Source organism: Rhipicephalus sanguineus, chromosome 8 (genome assembly GCF_013339695.2).
Source record: "Rhipicephalus sanguineus isolate Rsan-2018 chromosome 8, BIME_Rsan_1.4, whole genome shotgun sequence".
In the NCBI taxonomy this organism is placed as follows: domain Eukaryota; kingdom Metazoa; phylum Arthropoda; class Arachnida; order Ixodida; family Ixodidae; genus Rhipicephalus; species Rhipicephalus sanguineus.
Window position 1 is genome coordinate 46,045,555 of NC_051183.1, and position 27,693 is coordinate 46,073,247.

A 27,693-nucleotide genomic window follows, 5' to 3' on the forward strand; every position below is an offset into this window, starting at 1 on the left:
GTTGTCACGTCTATATATGATGGTAGAGGAAAGTGCAGGGAGCATTCGCGGGTTACCCGATCATGTCCGAGCAAGCTCCTCTAACATCATTCACTCCGTAGATATGGCGGTGAATTTTTCTGAAGTCATCGCCTCAAGCAAGCCCAGCCGTTCACCGCACAAACATATTTGAAGGTTATTGCTGTGGTGACGCCAATTAAAGAGAAAAAGAGTGAGCTACGCAAAAACTAAATAAATCAGGGAACCTAACTCAAGCGGCAACAGAAACTACGGAGCAGAATCGATAACAATAAACTATGAAGCATGATTGAGCAGACAATCAAAATCGTATTGCAGAATTGTGGTGAGGATGAATAGCGATGGGCCGAATCGTGCTCCCTCTATGTATGGTGGTTCGATTAACATGAAAAAATCACAGCATATCCACGGAGTGAATGATGATGAGTGGGCGAAGCTGCGGAGGTTCATCGGTAAACCGTGAATCTTCCGTGAATTCTGCCCAGTACATCATCACCGACGTGAGATCGGGCGCGTTTATACTAAAGGTTCGATGAGTTATGACGACTTGCAGCTCACTTTAATTTTACATGTACGCTGTGAATTTTCATTGTTTAGAAAACCATTGCTTTAGAAAACATCTGGCGTCTTTCGTTAAGCAGCTGGCGTCTTTTCGTTTTGCTTTAGAAACATCTGGCGTCTTTTCGTTTTGCTTTTAGAAAACATCTGGCGTCTTTCGTTGGTTTATTTCATCAATCAACGGCGTTTTGAACAAAATTTTTATTGTTTAATCACGCACAGGAGAAATCTCACCAGGCACTACCTTGGAGGTAAAGAATGGCTGCTAATGGGAATGAGAGACAGAAGAAGTCGGCTTTTAGCTAACGCTGCGAATTTTTTATTGTTCAACAACGCACACGAAAAATCTCCCACCGGCACCACCATGGAGGTCAAAGCGTAAGACTGGTTACGCACTACGACTACTACGACTACGACTACGACTACGAGGGACGAACGGGTGCCGCCTTAAGGAGCTTCGCCCCTAAAAATTCGGCAGACCCCACGTACCGTGAGAGTCGATGTTATGCGAAGCATGCGGCGGGAAGGTGACTGTGGCGTAATTCTTTTTTACTGAGCGAAACCTTACAAAATGACGCTAGAGATTTGTATAAATTTTATAAGCACTCATATTTGTTGAAGAGCCGCATATGTGCTATATAACCAGTTCTTTACAGTTGGGTAACGCTGCCAACGGCAAGGTGGGTATTACCAACACCAGAAGCGGCAAGCCGATATCCACTGCTTATACTTGTCCCTTATGATGGAGAACGCACGCACGCTTCACGAACCCGTGTGCATGTGTGGAAGAGGTTCTTGACAGTTATTGAACAACGTCATCAACACCGTGATCAGTGAGCACCAGCAGCCGGTCATGACTTGTTATCAGGTCATGTTGTGATCACGGGGACGAGGGGTCCATGTGTAGTGAAGTATGAGGTATAGTACAGCTGTTGGAATTCGTGGATGCCTCGGTCATTTCGTTGACAAATTCTCTGTCGAAGAGCCGGCGACATGTCGGAAGCTGAAGCCACCCTTCGCGTTGGTGAGGTATAGGTCGTCGAGGCTGGTAGGCCTGGATAGTGCCACATACGTCAATATCAGTGGATGGCGCTTGTCGTATTCGTAGACTATCTGAGTGTATGTGGCCTACGTAGCCTAGTCTACTAAGCGGCTGTCAATCAATCTGGCATCATCCTCGGTCAGCACGAGGCCATCGCCAAGCCTCGTAAGAAATGAAGAGGGCACTGCGTCGTTCTGGCAGGACTAAGTGCACTTTACGGTGCGGTGATGTGAATATCATACGTAACTTTCGTTATTGTATCGCTGTGGAGTCGAGCAATGTTTCAATATAGCTTGCTGAATCATAGGAATACAAATATAATGTTTATTACACTGCTGTAAAAGCGGAGCCAACACTAGAACCACATACGTTAATCTGATATGACGCCTGTATCGTAGGAGTACACATCGTAAGATTATAATGTAGTGTTGATTGCTTTCTTGTAAAATTAGATAGTAAGCACCACAACCACAAGTGACATTGCACTGACATTGCGCCTGCATAGGCTGTTTTTCCAAGCCAGTTTATAGAGCTCGCGTGGCTCTGTGGTAGAATACCTGATTGTCACGCAAAATGCTTGGGTTCGATTCCTGCTGGTATCCTAATTTTCATTCTTTCCATTCATCGGGTCAATGCTGGCGATGTCAGTTTTTCTTAACGCTCTCGCATTTAAGTTACCAATGTCTGTTCTCGCCGTTCCTCGGTAGATATAAACTGTCAAGCAACTGTGGCACATACCCGTACACCGCCGCCTGTGGTAAACGGGTATGTGCCACATGTGTCTGTAGGCAAGGGTTTGACGACGTACGCGACAGGATTTTTTAGGTTTTAAATGCGAAGCATTTCTTAGCGAACTTCTGCGACTTTGAGCGTATCTATCCATCTATCTATCTATCTAGCCGCCTACGACTTTGTGCTCTCCTGGCCGTTTCGTTAATCGGATGTATACCAAAATTGGTGTGTCATAACATGGCCTTATTACGAACATAAATGACAGGTCATATCATGAAAATCGTGACACGCATGTCATGAACAGCATGATTTACATTCCACGACCTTAGGCTCTTGCAGCCGTTCTGTTAATTTCATATACACCAAAATTGGTACGGCGTGACAAGAATTCATGACGAACATAATGACTGGTCCTAACATGCAAATCATGACGCGCATGTCATGTGAAGCATGATTTACATGACATGGTCTCTGGGCGCTCGCGGCCGTTTAAATGAAGGGATATATATGAAAACAAGTATGACGAGACATTCCTGTATGACGAACATAACTGACACGTGGTAGCATGAAAATCATGACATGCATGTCATGTATGACATGATTTACATGCCACGCTCATGGCGCACTCGCGGTCGTTTCGCTAGATTGATATACACCAAAATTGGTATTGTGCTATGTGACTGTATGAAGAACATGAATAACAGGTCGTAACATGAAAACCATGACATCCATGACATGTATGTCATGATTTACATGCCACGCTCATGGTGCATTTGCGGCCGTTTCGCTTGCATGATATACACCAAAATTGGTATTGCGCGACACGACCGTATGACGAACGTAAGGGAGAGGTGGCAACATGAAAATCATGACGTGCAAGTCATGTACAACCTGATTTACATGCCACGCTCATGGTGCGTTAGCGGCCGTTTCAGTAGATTGATATACACCAAATTGGTATTGCGCGAAGTGACTGTATGAAGAACACGAATAACAGTTGGTAAGATGAAAACCATGACATGCATGTCATGTATGTCATGATTTACAAGCGTCGCTCATGGTGCACTTGTGGCCGTTTCGCTTGCATGATATACACCAAAATTGGTATTGCGCGACACGACCGTATGACGAACGTAAGTGAGAGGTGGTAACATGAAAATCATGACATGCAAGTCATGTACAGCCTGATTTACATGCCACGCTTATGGTGCGCTAGCGGCCGTTTCAGTAGATTGATATACACCTAAATTGGTATTGCGCGAAGTGACTGTATGAAGAGCATGAATAACAGTTGGTAATATGAAAACCATCACATGCATTTCATGTATGTCATGATTTACATGCCACGCTCATGATGCATTCGCGGCCGCTTCGCTAGCTTGATGTACACCAAAATTGGTATTGCGCGCAGCGACTGTATGACGAACGTAAATGAGACATGGTAACATGAAAATCATGAGATGCATGACATGTACGACATGATTTACATGTCATGGTCATAGCGCATTCGTGGCCGTTTCGCTTGCATGATATATACCAAAATTGGTATTGCGTGACGCGACTTCAGGACGAACGTAAATGAGAGGTGGTAACATGGAAATATGACATGCAGGTCATGTACGACATGATTTGAAGCCACACTCATGATACATTCGCGGCCGTTTTCCTAGCTTGATATATACCAAAATTGGTATTGCTCGACGCGACTGTATGACGAACATGAATAACAGGTGGTAACATGAAAACCGTGACATGATGTCATGTATGTCATGATTTACATGCCGTGCTCATGTTGCATTCGTGGCCGTTTCGCTAACTTGATATACACTAAAATTGGTACTGCGCGAAGCGACTGTATGACGGACGTAAATGAAAGGTGTTAACATGAAAATCATGACATGGATGTCATATATGGCATGATTTACATGCTATACTCGTGGTGCACTCGCGGCCATTTCGCTCGTTTGATATACACCAAAATTAATATTGCGCGATGTGACTGTATGACGAACAAAAATTAGAGGTCTTAACATGCGAATCATGTTATGCATGTCATGTACGGTATGATTTACATGCCACTGTCATTGTGTGCTTCCGGCCGTTTTGTTAACTGGATATATACCAAAATTGGTATGGCACGACACGAGTGCGTGATGAACATAAGCGACACGTCATGCATTGTATATACCAGAATATGCGTTTCATTGGCATGGTGTATACTACATTGTGCTTGCATGCGTGCATGGCAAACATGCGATATATGGTGGACTAGATGCCATGGCATGAATGATTTCTTTTGGCTCAAAGACAAACAAGGCGATGCATGCAGCTCTTTGCTGGCTGCTTCGCATTACATCGATTCCCACAGTGCGTGAGATCTGCCGAATTTTTTCATGTCATGACCAGACAGTCATATTCGTCAAATCCTCTTACCCTCCCATGCCAATTTTGGTCTACACCAAGTTAAGGAGGCGATCATGAGAGCACCCAGACGTAGGCGGCTAGATAGATAGATAGATAGATAGATAGATAGATAGATAGATAGATAGATAGATAGATAGATAGATAGATAGATAGATAGATAGATAGATAGATAGATAGATAGATAGATAGATAGATAGATAGATAGATAGATAGATAGAAGCGCTCAAAGTGCCACAGGTTCGCTAAGAAATGCTTCGCATTAAAACGATTTGATAGGGACACGACCTATTCGAAGCATAGCTCGGCAAACTCCCTCATGAGTCGGCTCAGTCACTCAGACCGAGTCGTCAGTCTGAATTTGAGAGAGTACAGTTGAGAAAAATATTGGTGAGTTTGGGTTTGAGCGAGTCCTCAGTGCCAAATATATTTTTTGAGTGAGTATGACTAAACACCAGATTTTTTCGCCGACCTATAGTCCTTTCTACTAATCTTCAGCATTACTGTCTCCAAATTCGGCTCAGGATTATGCTCACGTCTAGTCACACTAAGTTGAACATACTAGTGTTCATGCGCGACCTGAATATTTGTTTATAGGAGGTGAGAGTTATGGAGGGGGAGGGTGTGGCTTCAACTCCCCCAACACAGAAATACCTTTACAGGAAAATTTTGATAAAAATATCTTGTGTGAGCAGTGACGTTAAACCAGAATGTCCTTAGTGTATTTCAACCCCTGACGAGTCGTATTTCAATATACCAGATCAGAAGGCGCCACGAACAGCACCGATTGTGTGATATATTGGCGTTACAGAGCACTAACACCATATTCAAAAAAGCTAATTATACGCGAGCGGAATCATGAGCCGACTCACTCCGACTCGATCAGACTCAGATCAAGCCACGTGTCTGAGCCCGAGTGAGTCCGGCCGAGTAATATTTTGGTCTTTGGGTCCGACTGAGGCCAGCTGTGGAAATTTCGGTGAGTCGCAGTTCGAGTGAGCCCCAAGTGCAAGATATATTTCTTGAATGACTCTGAGTAAGCTGCGATTTTTTCCCCAACCTTTGAGGGGGAGACTTTGCAATATGTTTTACCACCTGTAGTTTTAAAAATGCAACTACACATAGACATCTGGGCATTCTACTTAGCGATCAAAAAAGCATGAATGTTGTTCATTCCTGCCGCGACTGCCAGCTGCAAAAAAGGCGGACGTCAGAGTTGAGCCGATCCGTAAGCTCAAGGGGGAAATCAGTTGCGCTCCGTTTGCAACGGCTTACGCAAGAGACCTGCAATACGACAGCTCCTCAGACGAAGCTTTTTGCGACGGAAATTATGCAAGCATGTGCATTATAGAGAAGATCCTTAGGCCTGCACCCGCCGTCGACGTCAAAGCTCCCTGCAACGTAGATGCGTCGTCGTCGCAAGAAAAAAGAAAACAAAAACACGGCGCCCGTCGCCAATAACCATTTTTAAAACGTGCGTACACTCAAGGCAAAATCGAGTATTTTGGGAGTGTTTCTGCCACACAACAACAATCGTCATCCACCTCGCGTGCTTTCCTCGCGTTATCACCGCAGTCGCGGCACTTCCCGGTCACGAACGGCGCGCGCGTTATCAGCGTGACATAGCATTCTTGACAGGAAAGTGACGAGAGCTGGGTTTTCAAGAAAGGAAACGCGAGCAAGCCAGATGACGATTATTGTTGTGTGGCAGAAATACTCCCCAAATACTCCATTTTGGCTTAGAGTGTAGTCGTGTGCGTCCCATTTCTAAGAAGCTTCGCTCATAGGTTGTATTCGTACACGGAACAACTGCTTATTTTTTCCCCAAGAACCATCTCAATTATTATTAATATTGTTCTTGTGGGCCTGATCTAGATATGCGATCATTCGCTGACAATTTTGTTGGAGCTAATAATGATTTCGAAAAACGTTTATAATAACCTCCACGGCAACCTGAATAATATAGAGGAATGGCGCGAGGATTCGACAAGCATTCTGAACACGAGTAAATGCTTCTGGTTTCCCATTTCCCACAAACATAAGATGCCATGTTCATATACATGGCTGCTAAAGTTCTTATAAGTAAACGTGAATTTTCGCAAATATAATCGAGTAACACCGACTATTAACTTGTTTCGAAATATTCACTTTGATAACACTTACTCATCTGCTTTCCGCAAGCTGTGTTCTCTGACACATGCTCCCGATCATATTTAATTAATTTGCTATACTGCTTTTGTTGGGGCAAGACTGGTATACGCATGCATTGTGTGGGGCGTACAACGCTAATTTAATAAAATTAATGCAACATGACTAATGCGAAGGCAACAATATAGGCTGTATTTCTTTCTCAGCTTTGCGTTAACACGTAAGCTCTAGATTCATCGCCATATCTATGACACTTTACTAGCAGACATTTCCGAGGTCAGAATTAGAATTTATTAACGCCATATTTTTCACCTACTGACCTCTTCAAGTATTCATTTTGTTCAACAACAACAAGAACACATGAATGACATTGCCTTTGTAAAGATGGTTATGAATCTTCGCAATAACGTTATCACACTTATCCAAGGCTTCTGTTTGTTTGTTTGTTTGTTTGTTTATTTGTTTGTTGCTCATTGAAATAACAATACTGTACATACACAGCTTCTGTTCCTTCGGTTTTATTTGTATTACTGTTTTGTTTTGATATGTACTGCCCACCCTGCCTGTACGTTGAGTCCACAGTATTGAAAGAGTTAGAAAACGTTTATTGATGAGTGGCTGGTTATTAAAGGCGAGTGGGTCCCTTACTCCAGGAACATTCTCTCCTGGATCGCCCACCGGGCCCGCGCGACGAGTTGGCGCTGGTTGACCACGCCCGACTTGAAATTAGCATCCTCATACTCTTCCGTGAGGAGGTCTTAGTGTTCTACACCGGGTGCCGAATTAGCGCTCTCATGTTTAGCATCTACATTCCGCTCGCTCAATTTCCGGGTTTGCACACGCCACCAGTGCATTGCGTGGTGATCACGCGACGCCAACGCGCTCGGTAACAAGAGAGTTAAACTGGAGAGGGTTCCCCTGGGCGTCCAGCTGCCGTTGCCGGCGTTCCTATGACGTTGTGGCCGAGTCACCATTTTACTCGCTCTTTCTTGCAGACGGTGATCCTCCTCTCCGAAGCTGTCGTTGGTTCGACGGTGCGAGAATGCCCCTCACATTCTCGACTGACGGCCGTGAGTGCGTGCGTCTTGAGGCGGTTGCTAGGGCCTGCGCCAGCCGTAGCAGCTGCAGCACCCTAGCCTTCGTGATCAACATACATCGCCCGGCCAGACAGCGTGAAGTAACACCAGGTGAGCGAAGCAGTAATCGCTATCTCGTTCTTTATCAGCCCGACCAGCGATATATCAGCACACCTGTTTGGTTACGGAATCTGTTTTCAAGGCCAAAGAAACACCCTTTGCTGCTTGCAGTGCTCTTTAATCAGCACAGAAACCCGAAATCGCACTTCTAAACCTATTGATAAGTTTGTTGGTAGAAGCAAAATGCGTTCACAACAAGATATAATATACTCCGCACCGCAGATTACGTGCTGGATGTTCGTACTCTATATACGAAGTCTATTGCGTTTGCGAGAGTGTATTGCAATTGCTATCTATTGTTGCTACGACGCTACTTCAAGACAGAAAGTGTTATGTTGCGTCGTTATCGCTACAGGCGCTTGGCGTGAAATCTCTATTCATTGACAAACGTAGGCGCACGTCACCGCAGTTGCTCGACGTGCGTGCAATAGGCGTATTTCACTCTCCGCCGGTGAGCTATTTTTGCGTGCGGCTCTATCATTTCGTATTAGCTTCGGAGCGCGCGTTGTTGTTTTGACGGTGGATAAAACTTTTTTTCTTTGCTGAAGTTCCATCGTTATCCGTTTCCGTCATCGCAGTTCGTGCTGCTTCTGCTTGATGCAGACGACCGCGTGTTGCAAGCAAACTTGATGTTTTGGCGGATGTACAGTACTCAGGCAATTTTTTTTTCGGAAAAAAAAATATTTTCTCTGATCATGCTACAATCCGTCTCCTTTACGGACGAATTCTACGTCGATGCGGGAACACATTGGTGCTGCTAAAGTGGCATCAAATGAATAAATTCAGATATTCAAAATTAAATTTTGAGGCCCAGATCCAGGCGACATACATACCGAGTGTGCCGTGCGAGCTGTATAGGCGGCCACTAAGTTACGTCACACACAAGATGCCGCAACAAAGAAGCTCTGAAGGGCGAATGAAGGGCGAATGAAGGCACGTCGCCGTAGAATTGTTGCCCTGCCCCGCCACGGTGATTTAGTAGTTATGGCGCTCGACTGCTGACCCGAAGGCCGCGGGATCGAATTCCGGCCGCGGCGGCTGCATTTTCCATGGAGGCGAAAATGTTTGAGGCCCTTAGATTTAGGCGCACGTTAAAGAACCCCAGGTGGTCGGAATTTCCGGAGCCCTCCACTACGGCGTCTCTCATAATCGTATCGTAGTTTTGGGACGTTAAACCCCAGATATCATCATTAGATTGTTGCGCGGGTTATGCTGTGCGGATATTCTGGCGCACCACTGAAACGTACTTAATAAATTTTGGAGCTATTCATGCAGACGCACAAGCGAAACCCTCTTCGAAAATTGACTCCGGTGTCATTTTGTTCTATGGCAGCCAGCTAAGGCTTCAAGTAATATGGCTTTCTAGTTTGTGCACGGTGCTCATTATGCTTTCCAGTTGCTTACTTGTAGACCTGTACTTTAGTATCCATTGAAATTTTCTAGTTGCTAATCTACGCATTGAATTCACCTTCTCATTTATTCTCCATTTCCTCAGATTGCTCTTGATCTTTAATACACTCTCACCATCACCGTGCACGTGGTTTTCAACTCTTGCCCTCTTCGTTGTGTTTCCGCTCTTTCAGGTACAGACTAGTTTGTTTTGCCCACGCATTTCTGTTGATCCTCATTGCTAAATAAGTAGGCGGCAGGCTAAGGGTTACGTGGCTTGTGCTACATGGGTGTTGATGTGGTGGTGTCGTATTCTTCTCTGGCAAGATCATCTCGCTCAGCACGAGGACTTGTGGCAGTCTCATTATAAAGGAAACTGAAGTTACCTAGTTTACACGCGTTGCAAGCTAAGATTGCTTTTGTACTACTTCGGCATTAACGTTGGGGGTTTCCGACAATATATTACGTGAAACTTCTACGTAAAATACTTTATTCACTCGAATCACTAATTTTAAACATATATTTGGAGAGAGAAAAACACTTTTCTTGCTAGAAGGATGAGCGATCTTCCTCGTAGGGTGGAGTCCTCAGTTCAGAGCGCCATTTGCTCGGGCCACTACACGTGCCCGCTTGATCAATTTTTCACAATTTTTCCCTGGATAAAGTGTTGAAACATACTTTCAAAATTTTATCTATGGTAATCAAGAGTAACAGCACGCCCGGTCAGTAGTGAGCCGCCCAGAGCAGAATATCCTGACCTTTTCTGTTTTCTTCCCTTCAGTGGCTATGTTGGGGCTTCTGATGTTTTAAAAATGATATTGGGACGATAGTCCAGATAAGCGTTTCCAGTGTAACTGAAGAAAAGGGGAGTATGGAAATTCAATAAAAGGAGAAAACTCGGCAGCAATATATTTTGTAATTTGTTTGAACCGTATCAAGGCATGTAACGTGGTCCTGTACGTAGGGTTTACTGCAAAAGACCGCACATTTCATACTTTTGGGCTGATTGCCGGACGTCTCGTTTGAAGTTCTCGGATTTCGGCGCTGGCATATGGCTCAAGGTTACATGAAGGCCGCCGGCAACAAGACCTAAAAGCATTTCATGCTTATTAATAGTTTTATGCCTCGTGGTTTGTGCAGGTCACGCAGGGTCATTGCCACGATGGGTGGAGAACCCGTGCAAATCTTACGAGTCAAGGACGGCCACAGCGTTGAGTTCAACGAGGCTGAGCTAGAGCGCATCCTCTTGGCTGACCACGTGAAAGATCGTCCGGTCGTCGTGATATCGATCGCTGGAGAGTACCGACAAGGAAAATCCTTTCTGTTAAACTTCTTCCTGCGGTACCTCAGGAACAATGGTCGATCTAACTGGATGGAAGCCGCAGAAACCCCACTCCACGGCTTCCACTGGAGGTCGGGTGATACTCGCGAGACAACGGGCATCCTGCTTTGGAACGAAGTGTTTTTGGTGAGGCTTGTACACAGTAGCCATGGTGGTTGAGTAACTGCACCTGTTTTTCCAGATGACCGACTCGAATGGCCAGGAGGTGGCGGTATTGCTGATGGACACCCAAGGAACATTCGATAGCCAGTCAACAACGAAAGAGAGCACCACGATCTTCTCTCTTTCCATGTTGACCAGCTCTGTGCAGATTTACAATGTAATGAGCAACATCAGCGAGAACGATCTTCAGCACCTTCAGTTTTTTACTGAGTACGGGAGGCTTGCACAGAAGGTATTTGCAAGACCAGCATAATTTGCTCTTCGCAACAGCTGCAACTGACAGCACGTACAATTGCAGGCAAACGGAACAAAGGCCTTTCAAAAGCTCTTGTTCCTGGTTCGTGACTGGGACCGGCCGCAGAACTTTGTGTTTGGCTCCCGTGGTGGCAAAGCACTAATCGACAGCCGTCTAAACATCGAAGAAAAACAAGCTACAGAGCTGAAGACACTGAGGCAAAAGATATTATCTTCTTTTTCGGTCATCGACGGCTTCCTACTGCCTCACCCGGGAAAGAAGGTGAAATGTTTATCTAAGCATCGCATGCTTCAGTTAGGTTATGTGTCTAGCATTTCTTTCATGGTAGCAGTTCTTGTTATTTCATGTCTCTGACCGCTAGTACTAAGTGCGCTATATATCCTATACTGTAATCGTATAAATTTAACTCTTATTCAACACTATATATCTTTGTGCAGCTAAGGATTTGTACAGCTGAAGTAGGAATGCTTTCTGCTCTGTTACGAAATGCGTTTAAAAATCACGAAACCACCGCAGTGACACAGTGGTTACGATGCTCGGCTGCTGCCCTGAAGGTCGCGGTTTTAATCAGAACACTGCACGGGCCGTGATTCTCGGCCCGGGCCCGGGAGCTCCTTCAAGTTGACCCGAACGAGCCCGGCCGGGTGACTCAAAGTGAGACCCGGGCCCGGCCGAACTAGCGAAAAAATTTAGTCTACCCGGCCCGGCGATGCCCGACCGCCGATCAGGCCCGACAGGGACCCGAGCAAATAATTTAGGTGGTGTTGCCCGAACATGGAATCGACAGCAAGGCGTTTTAATTTGCAAATATCCACGCTTTGTTGCCGCGTGTTTCGCTACCAATTATGCTTTAACCTATGGTAATTTCTTCTAAAAAAAGGGGCTCACAGTGGAAACAGTTGAGCGACATACTGGGTACGATGAACGCTTGTTTGGCAGCTGTGTACTGCACCTTTTTTTTTCTGCAAGTAGAATTGGGATCATCAAGGGCGTTTTGTAAGCGATATTGTAGCAAGGACAGTGATTTGCAGCATAAGTTCAGTTTCGATAGGGAGCACATTAGAAATGGAGGATACAAAGAAGAGAACGCTCTCTTCACTCCGTTTTGATTGCGCTGCATGTCTGTTATACCTAAAGCATGCTCTAACGACAAAGCCAATCGTACACCCTTCTGGATGTGTAGGACCTGTCTTCAGCATAGTAGCACCTTGCCACAGCAATCGAAATAGAGAGAAACAGGCCAACTTTGTGACCTTTGTTATAAATGCACTAACCTCGATGCAAATTATAACAAACCGCGTGCACCACGTGGTGCTCATAGGAATTACGTATAGGCTGCAGAAAGGAAAATAAAACAATTTGTCATGCCATTCTTTTGATACTCCACACAACTGCTAGTATATGCAGTCCATAAGTTTTTGTGGCGTAGTTTTAGTTTATTTTTCCACATGTTATTCTGCGAAAAATAAAATTCTCAAAAGCGCTCCGTGCGCGGTTGCATCACATATCCTGCCGGTCTAAAGTTTCCTGCACTGCTTGCGCTAGCCGTAGGGGCGCACATGTGCCTTGCGAATTGGGAAGGCGTCGGCAGTCGTTGTTTTAGGGGCGAAGCTCCTTACGGTGTGGGTCGTTCCCTCCTCTGTAGTAGTAGTATTAGTATGTATGCAGCCAGCTCTAGTTTAATGAATTGCTCACTAGATGGTGTTTCATGTATTTCTTATAGCTATATTGAAGCTTAATAGGGCTTTCAACTTTGTACTGTTTCATGTGTGACAGTCGCTTGGGCTTTTTTGTTATTTATTTGTTCGGCCACCACGTGGCTGAACATTACACATGTGCTTTGAAGTGTAGCATACTTGCGGAGTTTTGTGATACCATTAGGCTTTAAGCGTATCTAATCCGCGGTGTGAACGATCTAGCCATGGTCAAAAAGACCGTAAAGTGTTCAGGGTGCGGAATGGGATGGAAAATAGAGGTTTGTACGGATGAGAAGACAAAGGGAGCTGACGCCAAGTGTAAGCAACGCGAGTTAGAGGCGAAAACGGAAATAATGATGGCTGCCCAGAATGAGCTCATGGTAAGAATCGCCGAGCTGGAGAATGCGTTGGCGACAGAGCGGAAAAAAACGATGGCTATGGCGGAAAGGCTTAAGTCAGCCGAGAAGGGGTTAGCAAAGGTAGTCATGGTGAACAAGGAAGCAAGCAACAGCGGGAACAGCGGGGCATCGACCCCCACAGTGGTAGACGTGAAGGGGGAAACAGGTTTGGAAAACACAGGTGCAAGAGTCAGAGGACCCAGCTTCCGCGAAGTAGTTTTGGGAAGGGGAGGGGACAAAACAGCAGCAGTGGCACGCGCTAGTAACCGAGGCAGTGGCCAGGTGCAGGACAGTCCAGCAGAAAAGTCGGAGCACGTGATAATCGCCGGGGACTCGAATTTAGCTAGATGCGCAGAAGCAGTCAAGGAAAGGGTGAGAGGCGACAAGCAAGTTTTAATAGGGAAGTTCCCGGGACATAGGGTGGGATCAGTGATGAGACAAGCTAGCGCAGAACTCGCAACTAAGGCTAATGGACGTAACCTCGTGATAATCGCGGGAGGTCTAAACGACGTCTTGAATGAAGAATCAGCCGAACTAGCGACCACATTGGCGAAAGGGGTCGATGACATGCGCGCCATTTCCCCTCAGGTGCAGATAGTGGTATGCACAATACCGGAGGTACCGGTGCGTGATGGCAACCTGCAAAGAGCGGTTGTCAACGCAAACAAAGAGATATGGCAGGTGAGTGGAGAGAAAGGCATCGAGGTAGTGGAAATAAAGAGAGAGGTGTACAGGTGGGGCGGTTTTCGAAGAGGCGGAATACACTTCGATAGGAGGCTTGGTCATGAGGTGGGTTGGCGACTTGCAGGACGCGCAGTAGTTTTTTGGGGGAGCACGCGGGCCCTTCGGTACCCAGGGTAGCTTGTAGTGAGGAAACCAACCAGGGGGACTCTTTGACAAGCAGTATAGCGAAAAACCAGAGAAAAGGTAAAAGACGGGAGAAGGCGCGTGTTGCACTTAGTTACATTAACATGCAGGATATTAATATTGTATCTAACAAAGAAAAACGAGCCCTTTAAAAGCCATCTTCTTTCCTTCATTAACGTGTAGGGTGGCAGAAAAAAGGCAAAATGGTTAGAGATTGAGGAACAGTTAAACAAGGAACAGATAGGTGTTTATGCGGTTACAGAAACACACCTTAGAGACTTGGAAGAGCCACCACATACTGACAATTATAGTTGGGAAGGATGTAACGGGATCACATCAGAAAGGGGAGGTGGGGGTGTTGGAATGCTAATTCATAGCAGAGTGAAACAAACGTGTTCAGAGCACATATGGTTTTCGGGCACAGTAGGTGGAAAGAAAACGTGGCTAGGTTTAGCTTACTTGTGGACGGGGAATAATTGCAGAGAAAAGAATCTGGAGATAGTGAAATGCACAAGCACCGATATTAACAAAATGGGCCTTGATGCCGAAATAATCCTTCTAGGGGACATGAACGCTCACATTCATCACCTTGACGGATATTCAGACACCAATGGCAAGTTATTACTAGATCTCTGCGAGCAACATAGTCTTGAGATAGTTAACGTGGGTCCTAGATGTGAGGGGCAGATCACGTGGGAAGTCGGAAACAGGAAATCGAGCATTGATTATTGTCTCATAACAGAAGGAATATATGACAAACTTAGAGAGATGAGAATAGACGAGGAAGGCATTAACAGCTTGGGTAGTGATCATAAACGCATAATATTACAAATGGGATATAAAACTGAAAATAATAACATAGTGCCACGCCCACTTCTTGTCTTGTTTTGATGTATTCGGGTTTGACCGGCAGGAACGGTTATCAACGCTCGACGCTGTCGGCGAAGTAGTGTTCTAGAAGCGTCGCGATTGTAGTTGATCGGTTTGTTAAGATTGCGCCCCGCACGCGAATGTTCCAGCTTTGTCTAGAGATTACGCCGCCACCAGCGATATCGCTGGAAAGTTCGATAGCGCCTGTATAAAAGCCGACGCGCTTGACTGCTTGTCAGTTGATCGACGAACGACGCCCTGTTCGCCGCTATCATTGTACAGCGTATATTGCTGTAGTTCCAGTTCTCATTTTCCGGCCACACGTTCGGCCAAATAAACAGTTTCATCCTGCAAACGCCGACTGCTGTCTTCGTCGACGTCACGACCACGTGACATCTGGTGGAGGTGCTGCTTCATGATCCGGACGCCACCGCGGAGCGCTGACCCAAGCCCAAGCCGCGAAGAAGACGACTCTAAGGACAACCCGGATCCTCGAACCAGCCGCCGGCAGAAGGGACTACAACCAGAGTACGGACTCCTTCCCGAAAACGCTAGGCAGCCGAAGACCGCCACATCGACCGCCGAGACGATGACAGACCCCCTGCCACCTACAACGGTCGTGATGCAGCCACCCAGGGAGCCGCCGACGTTCCGTGGTTCGCCATGTGAAGACCCCGAGACCTGGCTCGAGACCTTCCAAAGGGTCTCAACATTTAATAACTGGAACTGCGAGGACAAGCTGCGCCACGTGTACTTCTACCTAGAAGACGCCGCGAGGACGTGGTTCGAGAACCGAGAATCCGCCCTACAAACATGGGATCTCTTTCGGACGACGTTCCTAAGCACGTTCACGAGCGTGGTCCGCAAGGAACGGGCCGCGGCTATGCTGGAGACCCGTGTGCAGCTGCCCAACGAAAATATTGCCATCTACACGGAAGAGATGAATCGCCTGTTTCGACACGCCGACCCAAGTATGCCCGAAGAGAAGAAAGTGAGGTTCCTCATGCGGGCTGTCAAACAGGAACTCTTCGCTGGATTGATAAGGAACCCGCCGAAGACGGTCACTGAATTTGCATCGGAGGCTTCCACGATCGAGAAAACGCTTGAGGTGCGAACGCGGCAATACAACCGCAGCTTCTCGGCTACAAGCTACGCCGACGTTCAAGCCCTAGGACCCGCCGACCTGCGTGAGACGATTCGAGCAATCGTGCAAGAACAGTTGCGAAAAATTCTACCTTCGTCGCAACCTCAAGTAGAGTCCATCGCCGACGTCGTGCGCCAGGAGATCCAGCATTCACTCGGCGCGCCTCAGCTAGCAGAGCCGCAGCCGCAAGCTATGAGCTATGCTGCTGCAGCCCGCCGTCATGCTCCTCCTCCACGCCCGCGCCAAGACGTCACACCGCCGCAGTACCGTCGCCAGACGCCGCCGCCGCCACCGACGCCCTACCGACCACCTGTCGGCCAGCGCAACACCCCGAGGAAGACCGATGTCTGGCGTGCCCCCGACAACCGCCCGCTCTGCTACCACTGCTGAGAGGCCGGCCACACGTACCGCCGCTGCCAGTACCGACAGATGGGACTACGCGGATTCGCCATCAATGCGCCGCGCCCGCAGCCAGGCGAACAGCCGCGCGACATTGACGACTACCTCACCGGAACACAGTGGCAAGAACGACGACCTTCCCGCTCGCCGTCGCCCGGCCGCTACATGTCACCGCACCGCCGACCGTACACTGGCCCAAACCGGGGCCGGTCGCCTAGCCCGTATCCGGAAAACTAAGGGCAGCAACCGATGGAGGTGCGGTTGCTGTACGACGAACTACCGAAGATCCTCCGCCGCCGACGACGACGCCGCGACGAAACCTTCAGAACACGACGCGAACCAGACAGACCCCTGACGACGAAATCTCGCGGACTGAAGAAGACCCGACGACGCAAAATGGAAGCAGCGGAACACACCGACGCAGCCGTGACCCCACGCCACGACCTAACTGCAACGCGAGACGACGAACTAGCGACCTCGACGTTCTTATCGACGGCCACAGCGTCACAGCTCTCGTCGACACCGGAGCCGACTATTCTGTCTTCAGTGGACCGTTCGCCACCAAGCTGAAGAAAGTAAAGACCGCTTGGAGTAGACCCTAAATCCGGACAGCTGGAGGCCATCTGATAACGCCGATTGGTGTCTGCACGGCGAGAGTCACCATCAATAACCGGACTTATCCTGCGAGCTTTGTAATCCTACAAAATTGCTCTAGGGATGTGATACTTGGAATGGACTTCCTAAGTGATCACGGCGCCGTCATCGACCTGAGGTCTGAGTCGATAACGCTAACCTCAGACAAAGCGCTCCCGCCCCACGCGACGCCAGGGAACCATGCATTGAACGTGATAGAAGAGCAGGTGACCGTTCCACCGCGCTCCAGCGTCATTATTTCCGTCGGCACCGAAAAACCTGCGAACCTTGAAGGCGTCATCGAGGGCGATCAGCAACTACTCTTGAACCGTCAAATTTGCGTCGCAAGAGGTACAGCCAAACTGCGTGACGGTAAAGCAAAGGTAGTGCTGGCAAATTTCAGCCACGAATATAGGCACCTCAAGATTGGTACGACGGTCGCCTACATCGACTAATGTGTGGCCGCCAGCAATGCTTTCGCCCTCTTCGATGCTGCCGAACCTGCTTCAACGAATCGAGGTCCCGAACCAGATTTCGACGTCAACCGGAGCCTTCCGAAGGTCAAGCAAGACCAGCTGAAAACCCTGCTCCTGCAATACAAGGACTGTTTCTCGTCGTCATCGCGGGTCCGACAAACGCCCCTTGCTCAGCACCGCATTATAACAGAACAAAATTCTCGACCACTCCGACAGAGCCCCTACAGAGTTTCGACGCGAGAACGTGAGGCCATAAAGAAACAAGTCGACGAAATGCTACGCGACGACATCATCCAGCCTTCAAAGAGTCCGTGGGCGTCACCCGTGGTGTTAGTGAAGAAGAAGGACGGGACACTGCGCTTCTGCGTTGATTATCGGCGCCTGAACAAAGTCACGAAGAAGGACGTGTACCCCCTCCCACGGATAGACGACACCCTGGATCGACTACACAACGCGACGTACTTTTCGTCGATGGACCTCAAGACCGGCTATTGGCAGATCGAAGTAGACGAAAGAGACCGAGAAAAGACCGCTTTTATAACACCCGACGGCCTCTTTGAGTTCAAGGTCATGCCTTTCGGTCTTTGCTCGGCACCTGCGACGTTCCAGCGCGTCATGGACACCGTGCTGGCTGGCTTGAAGTGGCAGACTTGCCTTGTTTACTTGCACGACGTCGTTGTGTATTCCTCGAACTTCGACGAACACCTCCAGCGACTTCAATCCGTACTTCAAGCAATAAAGAACTCCGGGCTCACCCTGAAGCCAGAAAAGTGCCGCTTCGCGTACGAGGAGCTCTTGTTTTTGGGTCACGTGATCAGCAAGACTGGAGTGCTCCCAGACCCGCAGAAAACAGCTGCCATCGCCGCTTTCCCGCTACCCACCCACAAAAAGGCCGTGCGCCGATTTCTCGGCTTGTGCGCCTATTACAGACGTTTTGTCAAAGACTTTTCACGGATCGCCGAACCACTAACGCAGCTCACGAAGACCGACGTCGAATTCAGGTGGCAAACAGCGCAAGTCGAAGCATTTCATGAACTGAAACGGCGCCTGCAGACGCCTCCGATACTTGCGCATTTCGACGAATACGCCGATACAGAGATTCACACCGATGCAAGCAGCATAGGACTCGGCGCCGTCCTTGTGCAGCGGACGGGCGGTCTGGAAAGGGTTATCAGTTATGGTAGCCGGTCGCTGTCTAAAGCAGAGGTCAACTATTCCACAACAGAAAAGGAGTGCCTCGCCATCATCTGGGCTACGTCAAAGTTTCGCCCCTACCTCTACGGCAGGCCCTTCAAAGTTGTGAGCGACCATCACGCCTTGTGTTGGCTAGCTAACTTGAAGGACCCTTTAGGTCGGCTCGCACGGTGGAGCTTAAGACTTCAAGAATTTGACATTACTGTCGTGTACAAGTCCGGAAGGAAACACTCCGACGCCGACTGCTTGTCTCGTGCCCCCGTCGACCCGCCACCGCCCGACGACCAGGATGATGACAGCTTCTTGGGAGCCATAAGTGCCGAAGTCTTCGCCGAACGACAGCGAGCCGACCCGGAACTGAAGGGTCTAGTGGACTACCTGGAGGGCAGGACCATCGCTGTCCCAAAAGTATTCAGGCGAGGATTGGCATCTTTTTTCTTGAAAAACAACGTCCTCGTAAAGAAGAACTTCTCTCCGGCCCGAGCCAGCTACCTTATCGTTGTACCTTCGGGACTGCGACCAAAAATTCTGCATGCCCTGCACGACGACCCGACGGCTGGACACCTCGGACTTTCCCGAACGCTCGCACGAGTACGGGAAAAGTACTACTGGCCGCGCCTTGCAGCCGACGTCACTCGCTACGTAAGGACGTGCCGAGACTGTCAGCGACGGAAGACACCGCCCACAAGACCAGCAGGCTTCCTTCAGCCGATCGAGCCTCCTCGGCGACCATTCCAGCAGATCGGGATGGACCTCCTGGGGCCGTTCCCAACGTCAACTTGCGGAAATAAATGGATCGTCGTGGCTACCGACTACCTCACCCGCTACGCCGAAACAAAAGCCCTGCCCAAAGGCAGTGCCGCTGAGGTAGCCTAGTTCTTCGTTGAGAGCATCGTCCTTCGACACGGCGCCCCAGAGGTTCTCATCACCGACAGAGGTACGGCGTTTACGGCTGACCTAACTCAGGCGATCCTAGAATACAGCCACACAAGCCACCGCCGCACCACCGCGTACCACCCACAGACCAACGGCCTCACCGAGCGTCTAAATAAGACCATCGCCGACATGCTGGCCATGTACGTCGACGTCGAACACAAGACGTGGGACGCCATCCTTCCGTACGTGACCTTCGCGTACAACACGGCCGTACAGGAAACGACGCATATGACGCCGTACAAGTTGGTCTACGGACGGAGCCCGGCAACGACGCTCGATGCCATGCTACCAAACGTGACCGACGAGGAAAACATCGACGTGACCACCTACCTACAGCGCGCCGAAGAAGCACGACAGCTCGCCCGCCTACGGATCAAGAACCAGCAGACGACTGACAGCCGCCGCTACAACCTTCGACGACGCCACATGGAATACCAACCTGGTGACCGTGTATGGGTATGGACGCCAATACGCCGACGCGGACTTAGTGAGAAGCTTCTTCGACGATACTTCGGACCGTACAGGGTACTTCGACGCCTCGGCGCACTCGACTATGAGGTTGTCCCTGACGGCATTACGAACTCTCAGCGGCGCCGTGCGCGACCTGAAGTCGTCCATGTCGTGCGCCTTAAGCCGTATTTTGCGCGTTAGCGAGCCTGGGGACTCTATTTTTTTCCTTTGTTATTGTGATTTATTTGTGTATGCACTTGTTTTTTTTTCTCTTCTATGTTCTTTCACAAGCATCGGGACGATGCTTTTTCAGAGGGGGGCAATGCCACGCCCACTTCTTGTCTTGTTTTGATGTATTCGGGTTTGACCGGCAGGGACGGTTATCAACGCTCGACGCTGTCGGCGAAGTAGTGTTCTAGAAGCGTCGCGATTGTAGTAGATCGGTTTGTTAAGATTGCGCCCCGCACGCGAATGTTCCAGCTTTGTCTAGAGATTACGCCGCCACCAGCGATATCGCTGGAAAGTTCGATAGCGCCTGTATAAAAGCCGACGCGCTTGACTGCTTGTCAGTTGATCGACGAACGACGCCCTGTTCGCCGCTATCATTGTACAGCGTATATTGCTGTAGTTCCAGTTCTCATTTTCCGGCCACAAGTTCGGCCAAATAAACAGTTTCATCCTGCAAACGCCGACTGCTCGTCGACGTCACGACCACGTGACAATAGAATCAAAGTTTGACAGCTTGTATCTAAACGACAGACAAATAACAAATATAGGCGCAAGAGTCGAGGAAAAAGTAGACGAACTACCAGGAAAAGACTGGAAGTATAGTGAGCTGCTACATGCAATCACGAAAGAAATGGAAATAGAGAAGAAAACTATAAGTTGGAAAGGAAAGAGAAAGGCAAAAAGTTGGTGGAACAAAGAAATTAGGGAGGCGATCGAGAAGCGACGTGAGGCATCACGGGAGCACAGACAGGCAATAAAGAAGCGGCCACAGGACGAAGTCAACGAAATATGGGAAATATATTTAGAGCAAAAATATATTGTGCAGAAATTAGTCGAGGCAAAAATTAAAGGTGAAAGTGAACGCTCGATGACAGAGATTCGCGAAAAGAAGCAGGCCGCGCATAGGATATTTTGGAGCCACCTAAAAGCGCTGGATAGGAAGTCTGTCACAATGCAACAACATATGGTAGATGAAGGAGGAAATCAATTGGAAGGGTATGAAGCGCTAGGTTACATCCGAAAGATAACAGCCGATTCGTTTAAAAAGGTCGCCCAGGGGATTCCCCCGGTGAGTAAAAGTACGCAAAGCAGCGGAACTGACGAAGATGTAGTACTAGAGAATTTCAATTGGAAGAAGGCCGAAGGAAAAATACCTAAGCGCACTACTCCGGTCTTAGATGGGGTTCCCGTCAGCCTCATTAACGAACTCGGACATAACACTAAAGAAGCACTGCTGAAAGCCGTAGAAAAGTGCTTACAGGAAATACCAGACAGTTGGCGAAAAAGTAGAATCAACCTAATCTATAAAGGCACGGGAGAAAAGGATAACATTCGCTCGTATAGACCGCTAACCATTAAATCGGTGCTATACAAGTTGGCGATGCAGGCAGTAAAATTAAAAATAGATGCGCGGGTAGAACAAAATGATATTTTGGGAGAATTTCAGCATGGATTTCGAATCGACAGGCGGTTAGACGATAATCTATTTGTTCTTACCCAGAGTATAGAAATGTCGAAAATAGGAAACAGGCCCTTATACGTAGCTTATTAGATATCACCGGGGCGTATGACAACGTTAATCAGGAAATTTAGAAGTGGGCATAGGTGACGACTGTATACAGCTTTTGAGGGAAATATACCGAGAAAATACAGTTTGTATAGAATGGGAAGGAATAAGTAGCAATGACAGCGTTGAAATTAGCAAGGGGCTCAGACAGGGATGTCCTTTGTCCCCGCTGTTATTCATGCTGTACATGTGACATGGGATGGAAAAAGCGCTAGAAGGTAGCAACATTGGATTTAATTTGTCACACAAACAGGTCGGTGCGATGGTTGAGCAGAAGCTTCCAGGGGTATCTTATGCTGATGATATTGTCTTATTTGCGGACTGTCAAGATGATATACAGCGACAGGCAGATATATGCGGAAGCGAATGTGAGGCTCTAGGACTAGGATTTAGTGCAACAAAATGTGGATTGATGGTATTCAATGATCACGAAGACCATGCGGTCTTAATACAGGGCCAAAAAATACCGAGGGTAAGCAAGTACAAGTACCTCGGAGTATGGGTAAATGAGGGTGATAGATATATGGAGGTGCAAGAGAAAGCATCGGTAGCAAAGGGAAAGAGGAATGCTGCAAATATGAAGCACAGAGGTTTCTGGGGATACAATAGGTATGAGGTGCTTCGAGGGCGGTGGAAGGGTGTGATGGTCCCGTGGCTTACATTTGGGAACTCAGTGGTGTGCATGAAGTCAAAGGTGCAATCAGGAATGGATGTAAATCAAAGGACGGTGGGCCGCCTCGCGTTGGGCGCTCACGGGAAGACGACAAATGAGGCTGTAAAATGTGATATGGGATGGACAGGCTTTGAAGTGAGGGAAGCTCAGAGCAAAATGAGATTCGAAGAGAGGCTGAGGAAAATGAAGGAGAGTAGATGGGCAGAGAAGGTTTTCAGGTATTTGTATAGAAAAAGCGTTGACGCGCAGTGGAGAAAAAGAACTAGGAGGCCCACCAGTTAATATACGGCTAGCCGTGCGGGCGATATCGCAACAAGGAGCATTAAGCGGAAGGTCAGAGAGGCGGAGAGGACTTATTGGATGACAGCGATGGAGAAGAAGCCGGCTCTGAGTAACTACCGAAAGGGAAAAAACGAAATAAGAAGGGAAACGCTTTCTGATAATTCAAGGGGAAGCGCTTTACTGTTTGAAGCAAGGTCGGGCTGCCTTAGAACGCGTAGTTATAAAGCGAGATTCAGTAACGAAGAAGAACAATGTACATGCTGCGGGGGAACTAAGGAAACGATGGAACCTGTACTGATTGAATGTGGCGATATTCACCCAGATATACGTGTGGGCACGAGTCTACATGAAGCCTTGGGTTTTAGGGACAACAATGGAAAGCTGAACACGTCCGCGATAGAAATAAGTAAGAGACGGTTAGAGTATTGGTGGCAGAAAAGTAGAGATAAAGTACAAAAATAAATAATGGTGAAAAATAAGGTCATTCTGCCTTAAAGGGACCCTGAAACGTTTTTGACGATTTTGTACGAACACATTGAGCCGGTAGAGCAAGTCCTAAGGATCATTTACAGACCGATTTAAGCTCTGTGCGTAAACTGTGTAATTTATTACAAGGCTTTGAAGCAGCGAATGGCCACCGATCACAGCGGCTCAGCCAAACGCGTTTTCAAACCGCCCACTTCCAGTGCGCGTCGTATTGGAAGCGCTACGTCACGCAGGTAGCTGATCTGATTGGATATGTCCAGTACACGTCACTGAACCTCTTGTGGGTAGCGAGCGTCGTCTGCCTGTGTTACAACGTACTCCGTGTTGACGTGAACTGAGCGACAGTGTTTATTTATTTTATTTATTTTATTTATTTTATTTTATTTACAAAATACTGCAGGCCATGTGGCCCATGCAGGAGGGGCAGGGTACAACATAAATACACGTACAATGCACATTTTATTATCATAAACAAGTCAGGTAAAGATAAAACAACTCTAAATAAAAAATAATTAGGAACTAGTGAGGAACTAATTCTCTATTGATTCAGTCGAGTCCAGATGATCAAAAGGTATCAGGTTCCATTCTTCTATGGTGCGGGGAAAAAAATATTTAGAGTTTAGATCTGGCAACATAAGGGGAGAGTGTGAGGGAATGGGAATGACGGGTTTTCCTAGCCTCAGAAAGGGTTATGTAAGGACTGGGATCTATAAAAAATTTACGATTTAACAAAGAATGGAGGAACTTCAGTCGGGATATTTTACGCCTCATTTTAAGTGTGTGAAAACCGTTAGAACGTATAAGATCAGTTACAGAATTCTCGCGGCTGTATTTAGAAAAAATGAATCGCATGGCTTTTCTCCGTATTCTTTCAAGAGAATTAATATTGGTTTTGGTGAAAGGATCCCAAATAATGCAGGCGTATTTTAATTTGGGTATGATAAAAGTGGCATAGGCTAAGGTTTTCACGTCAGGCAATGCATGTTTAAGCTTGTGGCGAAGTAGACATAATTTTCTGAAAGCTGAAGAGGCAGTGTTAGAAATGTGGGTGCTCCAGTTGAGGTTGTTAGTAATGGTAACTCCAAGATATTTGTACTGGTTAACTTCAATCAAAGGGTCTTGGCCAATGGAGTATGAAATCTTCAGGGGTACTGTTTTTTTAGTTAAACGGAGGAGCACAGACTTAGAAGAGTTTAGTTTCATGCCCCATTTATTGCGCCACTTAAAAATACTGTTTAAGGCTGCACTAAGCAAGAATTGGTCTTCAACTGTATTAATTTCTTTAAAAATAACGCAGTCGTCTGCGAAAAGACGAATATTTACTGGGGCTTGTATGACATCTACTATGTCGTTGCAATAAATAAAGAATAATATAAGGAATAAGGAATAACAAGCTCGAGGTTTCTTTTCCTGGACATAATTAATTTCCCCAGCCGTGTTGTGTACCACATATCTAGCAATTTCTAGCAATTGGTGACTTGTAAAGCTGCGACATCATGCAATGTTCGTGAAGCATCTGGCGAGCGGAATCCCTTCAGCTCGTCGCTGCAATGAGCGCCGCGCTCTTGCTATCCGTTCAACGCCACGATCCACGTTTTTGTGGCTGTAACTTCACCCCTGAAGACACAACCACATTGCCCGAGTTTACGCTTTCTAATAATCTAATAATGATTCTCGAATTATTTTTGTTTGTCCGCATGCTTTCGCAGATTGTCGCCGTACAGGAGAATAAAATAAAATCTGCTGGTAGTGCGGCGGCACCTGTCGGAGCAGATATCAACCACTCCGCGAGCTTCGTCTTTGTTGGGCCTCCGAGATTGCGCGCAACCCGTCGGCGCACAATATCTGAGACCATGACTGGGCGAAGCTCAAACCGTCGAGTGCGCTCATGAGAGCGCTGCGATCGCCGGCGATGTCAGGGTGTCTCTGAGTTGAGGGTGCAAGGCAGTGGTGAGGAGGAGGGTATATATATAAATTCCGTAGCGGCCTTGGTAGACAGTGCGTCGCTTAATTTCTGGTGCGAATGATTTGGGGATGCCCCTGCCTAAACGCTGACAAAACTTCAAAAAACCATTTCAGGGTCCCTTTAAGAGGCAGAGAGATGGACCGTGAATTTATATTTTTTTGGTATAATAACATAGATTTAATCAATGTAGATAAGATATTAGGCCAACATGAAACAAGGAAGGGTTTTTTTTTCGAGCCTGGTGGAAGACATGTCACCGCCCCGTTATAAAGGGGACGCTCATAGCATCCATCCATCCATCCAGAGCTCTAGTTTATTGAATTGCTCACTAGATGGCGTTTCATGTATTTCTTAGAGTTGCTGTTTAAAGATGACAGATGATGCTTGTATAATGGGAATGGCGCATGTCATTGGATGCTTGTGATCGTAAAAGGCGCTCGCTCTTGGCGAGCTTTCTCTTTCACTCGGGAGCGGACACTTTCCCCGCCTTTCACCGATCACAAAGCGGTGATAATGAAGGGACCACGTAAACCAACAATACAATAAAAGTTTGACGTTTAGTATATACACGGTGTTGCACACTCTTTATATGATCCACACTCTTTATATGATGTACTGGGTGAATTGCACGGAAGAGTTTCACGGTTTACCGATGATTCCCTCCGGAGCTTCGCCCCACTCATCATCATTCACCCCGTGAATACGCTGTGATTTTTACAGCGAAAGGTGTTATGAGATCATTTCAGCGGCCGTTTTTGGCGCCGTAGTTGTCCGCCGCCGCCGCTGTCCGTAACCACTATCGATCAAAGTAAGAAAAAAAAAATTCGGCAGATCCCACGTACCGTGGGAGTCGATGTTATGCGAAGCATGCGGCGGGTAGGTGACTGTGGCGTAACTTTTTTACTGAGCGACACGTTACGAAATGACGCTAAAGTTTTGTATGAATTTTATACGCACACATATATATGTTGAAGAGCCGCATATGTGTTATATAGCCGGTTGTTTACGGTTGGGTAACACTGCCAATGGCAACGTGGGTATCACCAACACCAGAAGCGGTAAGCTGATATGTAGTGCTTATACCTGTCCCGAGAACGCACGCACGTTTCACGAACCCGTGTGCATGTGTGCAAGTAGTTCTTGATAGTTCTTGAACAAGGGCATCATCACCGTGATCAGTGAGCACCAGCAGCTGGTGATGGCTTGTTATAGGATCCGGTCGTGATCGTAGTGACGAGAGGTCCATGTGTAGTGAAGTATGTGGTATAGTACAGCTGCTGGAATTCGTGGATGCCTCGGTCATTTCGTCGACAAATTGTCTGTCGACAGAGCCGGTGACATGTCGGAACCTGAAGCCCCCCTTCGCGTTGGTGAGGTATAGGCCATAGAGGCTTGTAGGCCTGGATAGTGCTACGTATACCAACATCAATGGATGGTGTTTGTCGTATCTGCGCGTATCTGGCCTACGTAGCCTAGTCTACAAAGCGGCTGTCAGTCAATCTGGCATCATCCCCGGTCAGCATGAAGCCATCGCCCAGCCTTGTAAGAAATGAAGAGGAGACTGCGTCGTTCTAGTGGACGAAGTGCACATTACGGTGCGGTGATGTGGAAATCATATGTAACTTTCGTTAATATATTCCTCCGGGGTCGAGCAATGCTTCAATATAGCTTGCTGAATCATAGGAATACAAACGTAATGTTTATTAGACTGCTAAAAAAGCGGAGCCAACACTGTAACTACAGACGTTAATCTGATATGAGGCCTATATCGTAGGAGTACACATCGTAGGAGTATCATGTAGTGTTTATTGCTTTCTTGTAAAATTAGATAGCCAGCACCACAACCACAATTGACGTTGCACCGATATTACGCCTGCGTAAGGCTGTTTTTCCAAACCAGTTTAGAGACCCGGCGTAGCTCAGTGGTAGAATACCTGATTGCCACGTAGAATGCTTGGGTTCGATTCCTGCTGGGGTCCTAATTTTCATTCTTTCCATTCGCTGAGTCAACGCTGCCGATGTTGGTTTTCGTTAACGGTCTAAGATTTAAGTTACCAATGTCTGTTCTCGCCGTTCCTGGGTAGATGTAAACCGTCAATCACCTGTGGCGCATACCCGTACACCACGGCCCGTGGTAAACGGGTATGTGCCACACGTGTCCGG

The 27,693-nt window shown here is 47.5% G+C and overlaps 3 protein-coding genes across 3 annotated transcripts in view; all 3 read left to right on the forward strand.

Annotated features, from left to right (window-relative positions):
- The window catches only part of LOC119401806 (atlastin-2), a 470,696-nt gene that overhangs the window by 362,225 nt on the left and 80,778 nt on the right, over window positions 1-27,693 (forward strand). The gene's annotated exons all lie outside the window — the stretch shown is intronic.
- LOC125759445 (atlastin-3-like) overlaps window positions 1-27,693 on the forward strand; it is a 186,606-nt gene that overhangs the window by 37,702 nt on the left and 121,211 nt on the right. The window lies entirely within an intron of this gene.
- The window catches only part of LOC119401808 (atlastin-1-like), a 55,302-nt gene continuing 38,666 nt past the window's right edge, over window positions 11,058-27,693 (forward strand). Inside the window, exons 1-2 of the mRNA XM_037668801.2 lie at window positions 11,058-11,240; window positions 11,307-11,525. Of these exons, the coding sequence (XP_037524729.2) occupies window positions 11,067-11,240; window positions 11,307-11,525 (393 nt within the window). The 5' untranslated portion in view covers window positions 11,058-11,066. The remainder of the gene's footprint in view (window positions 11,241-11,306; window positions 11,526-27,693) is intronic.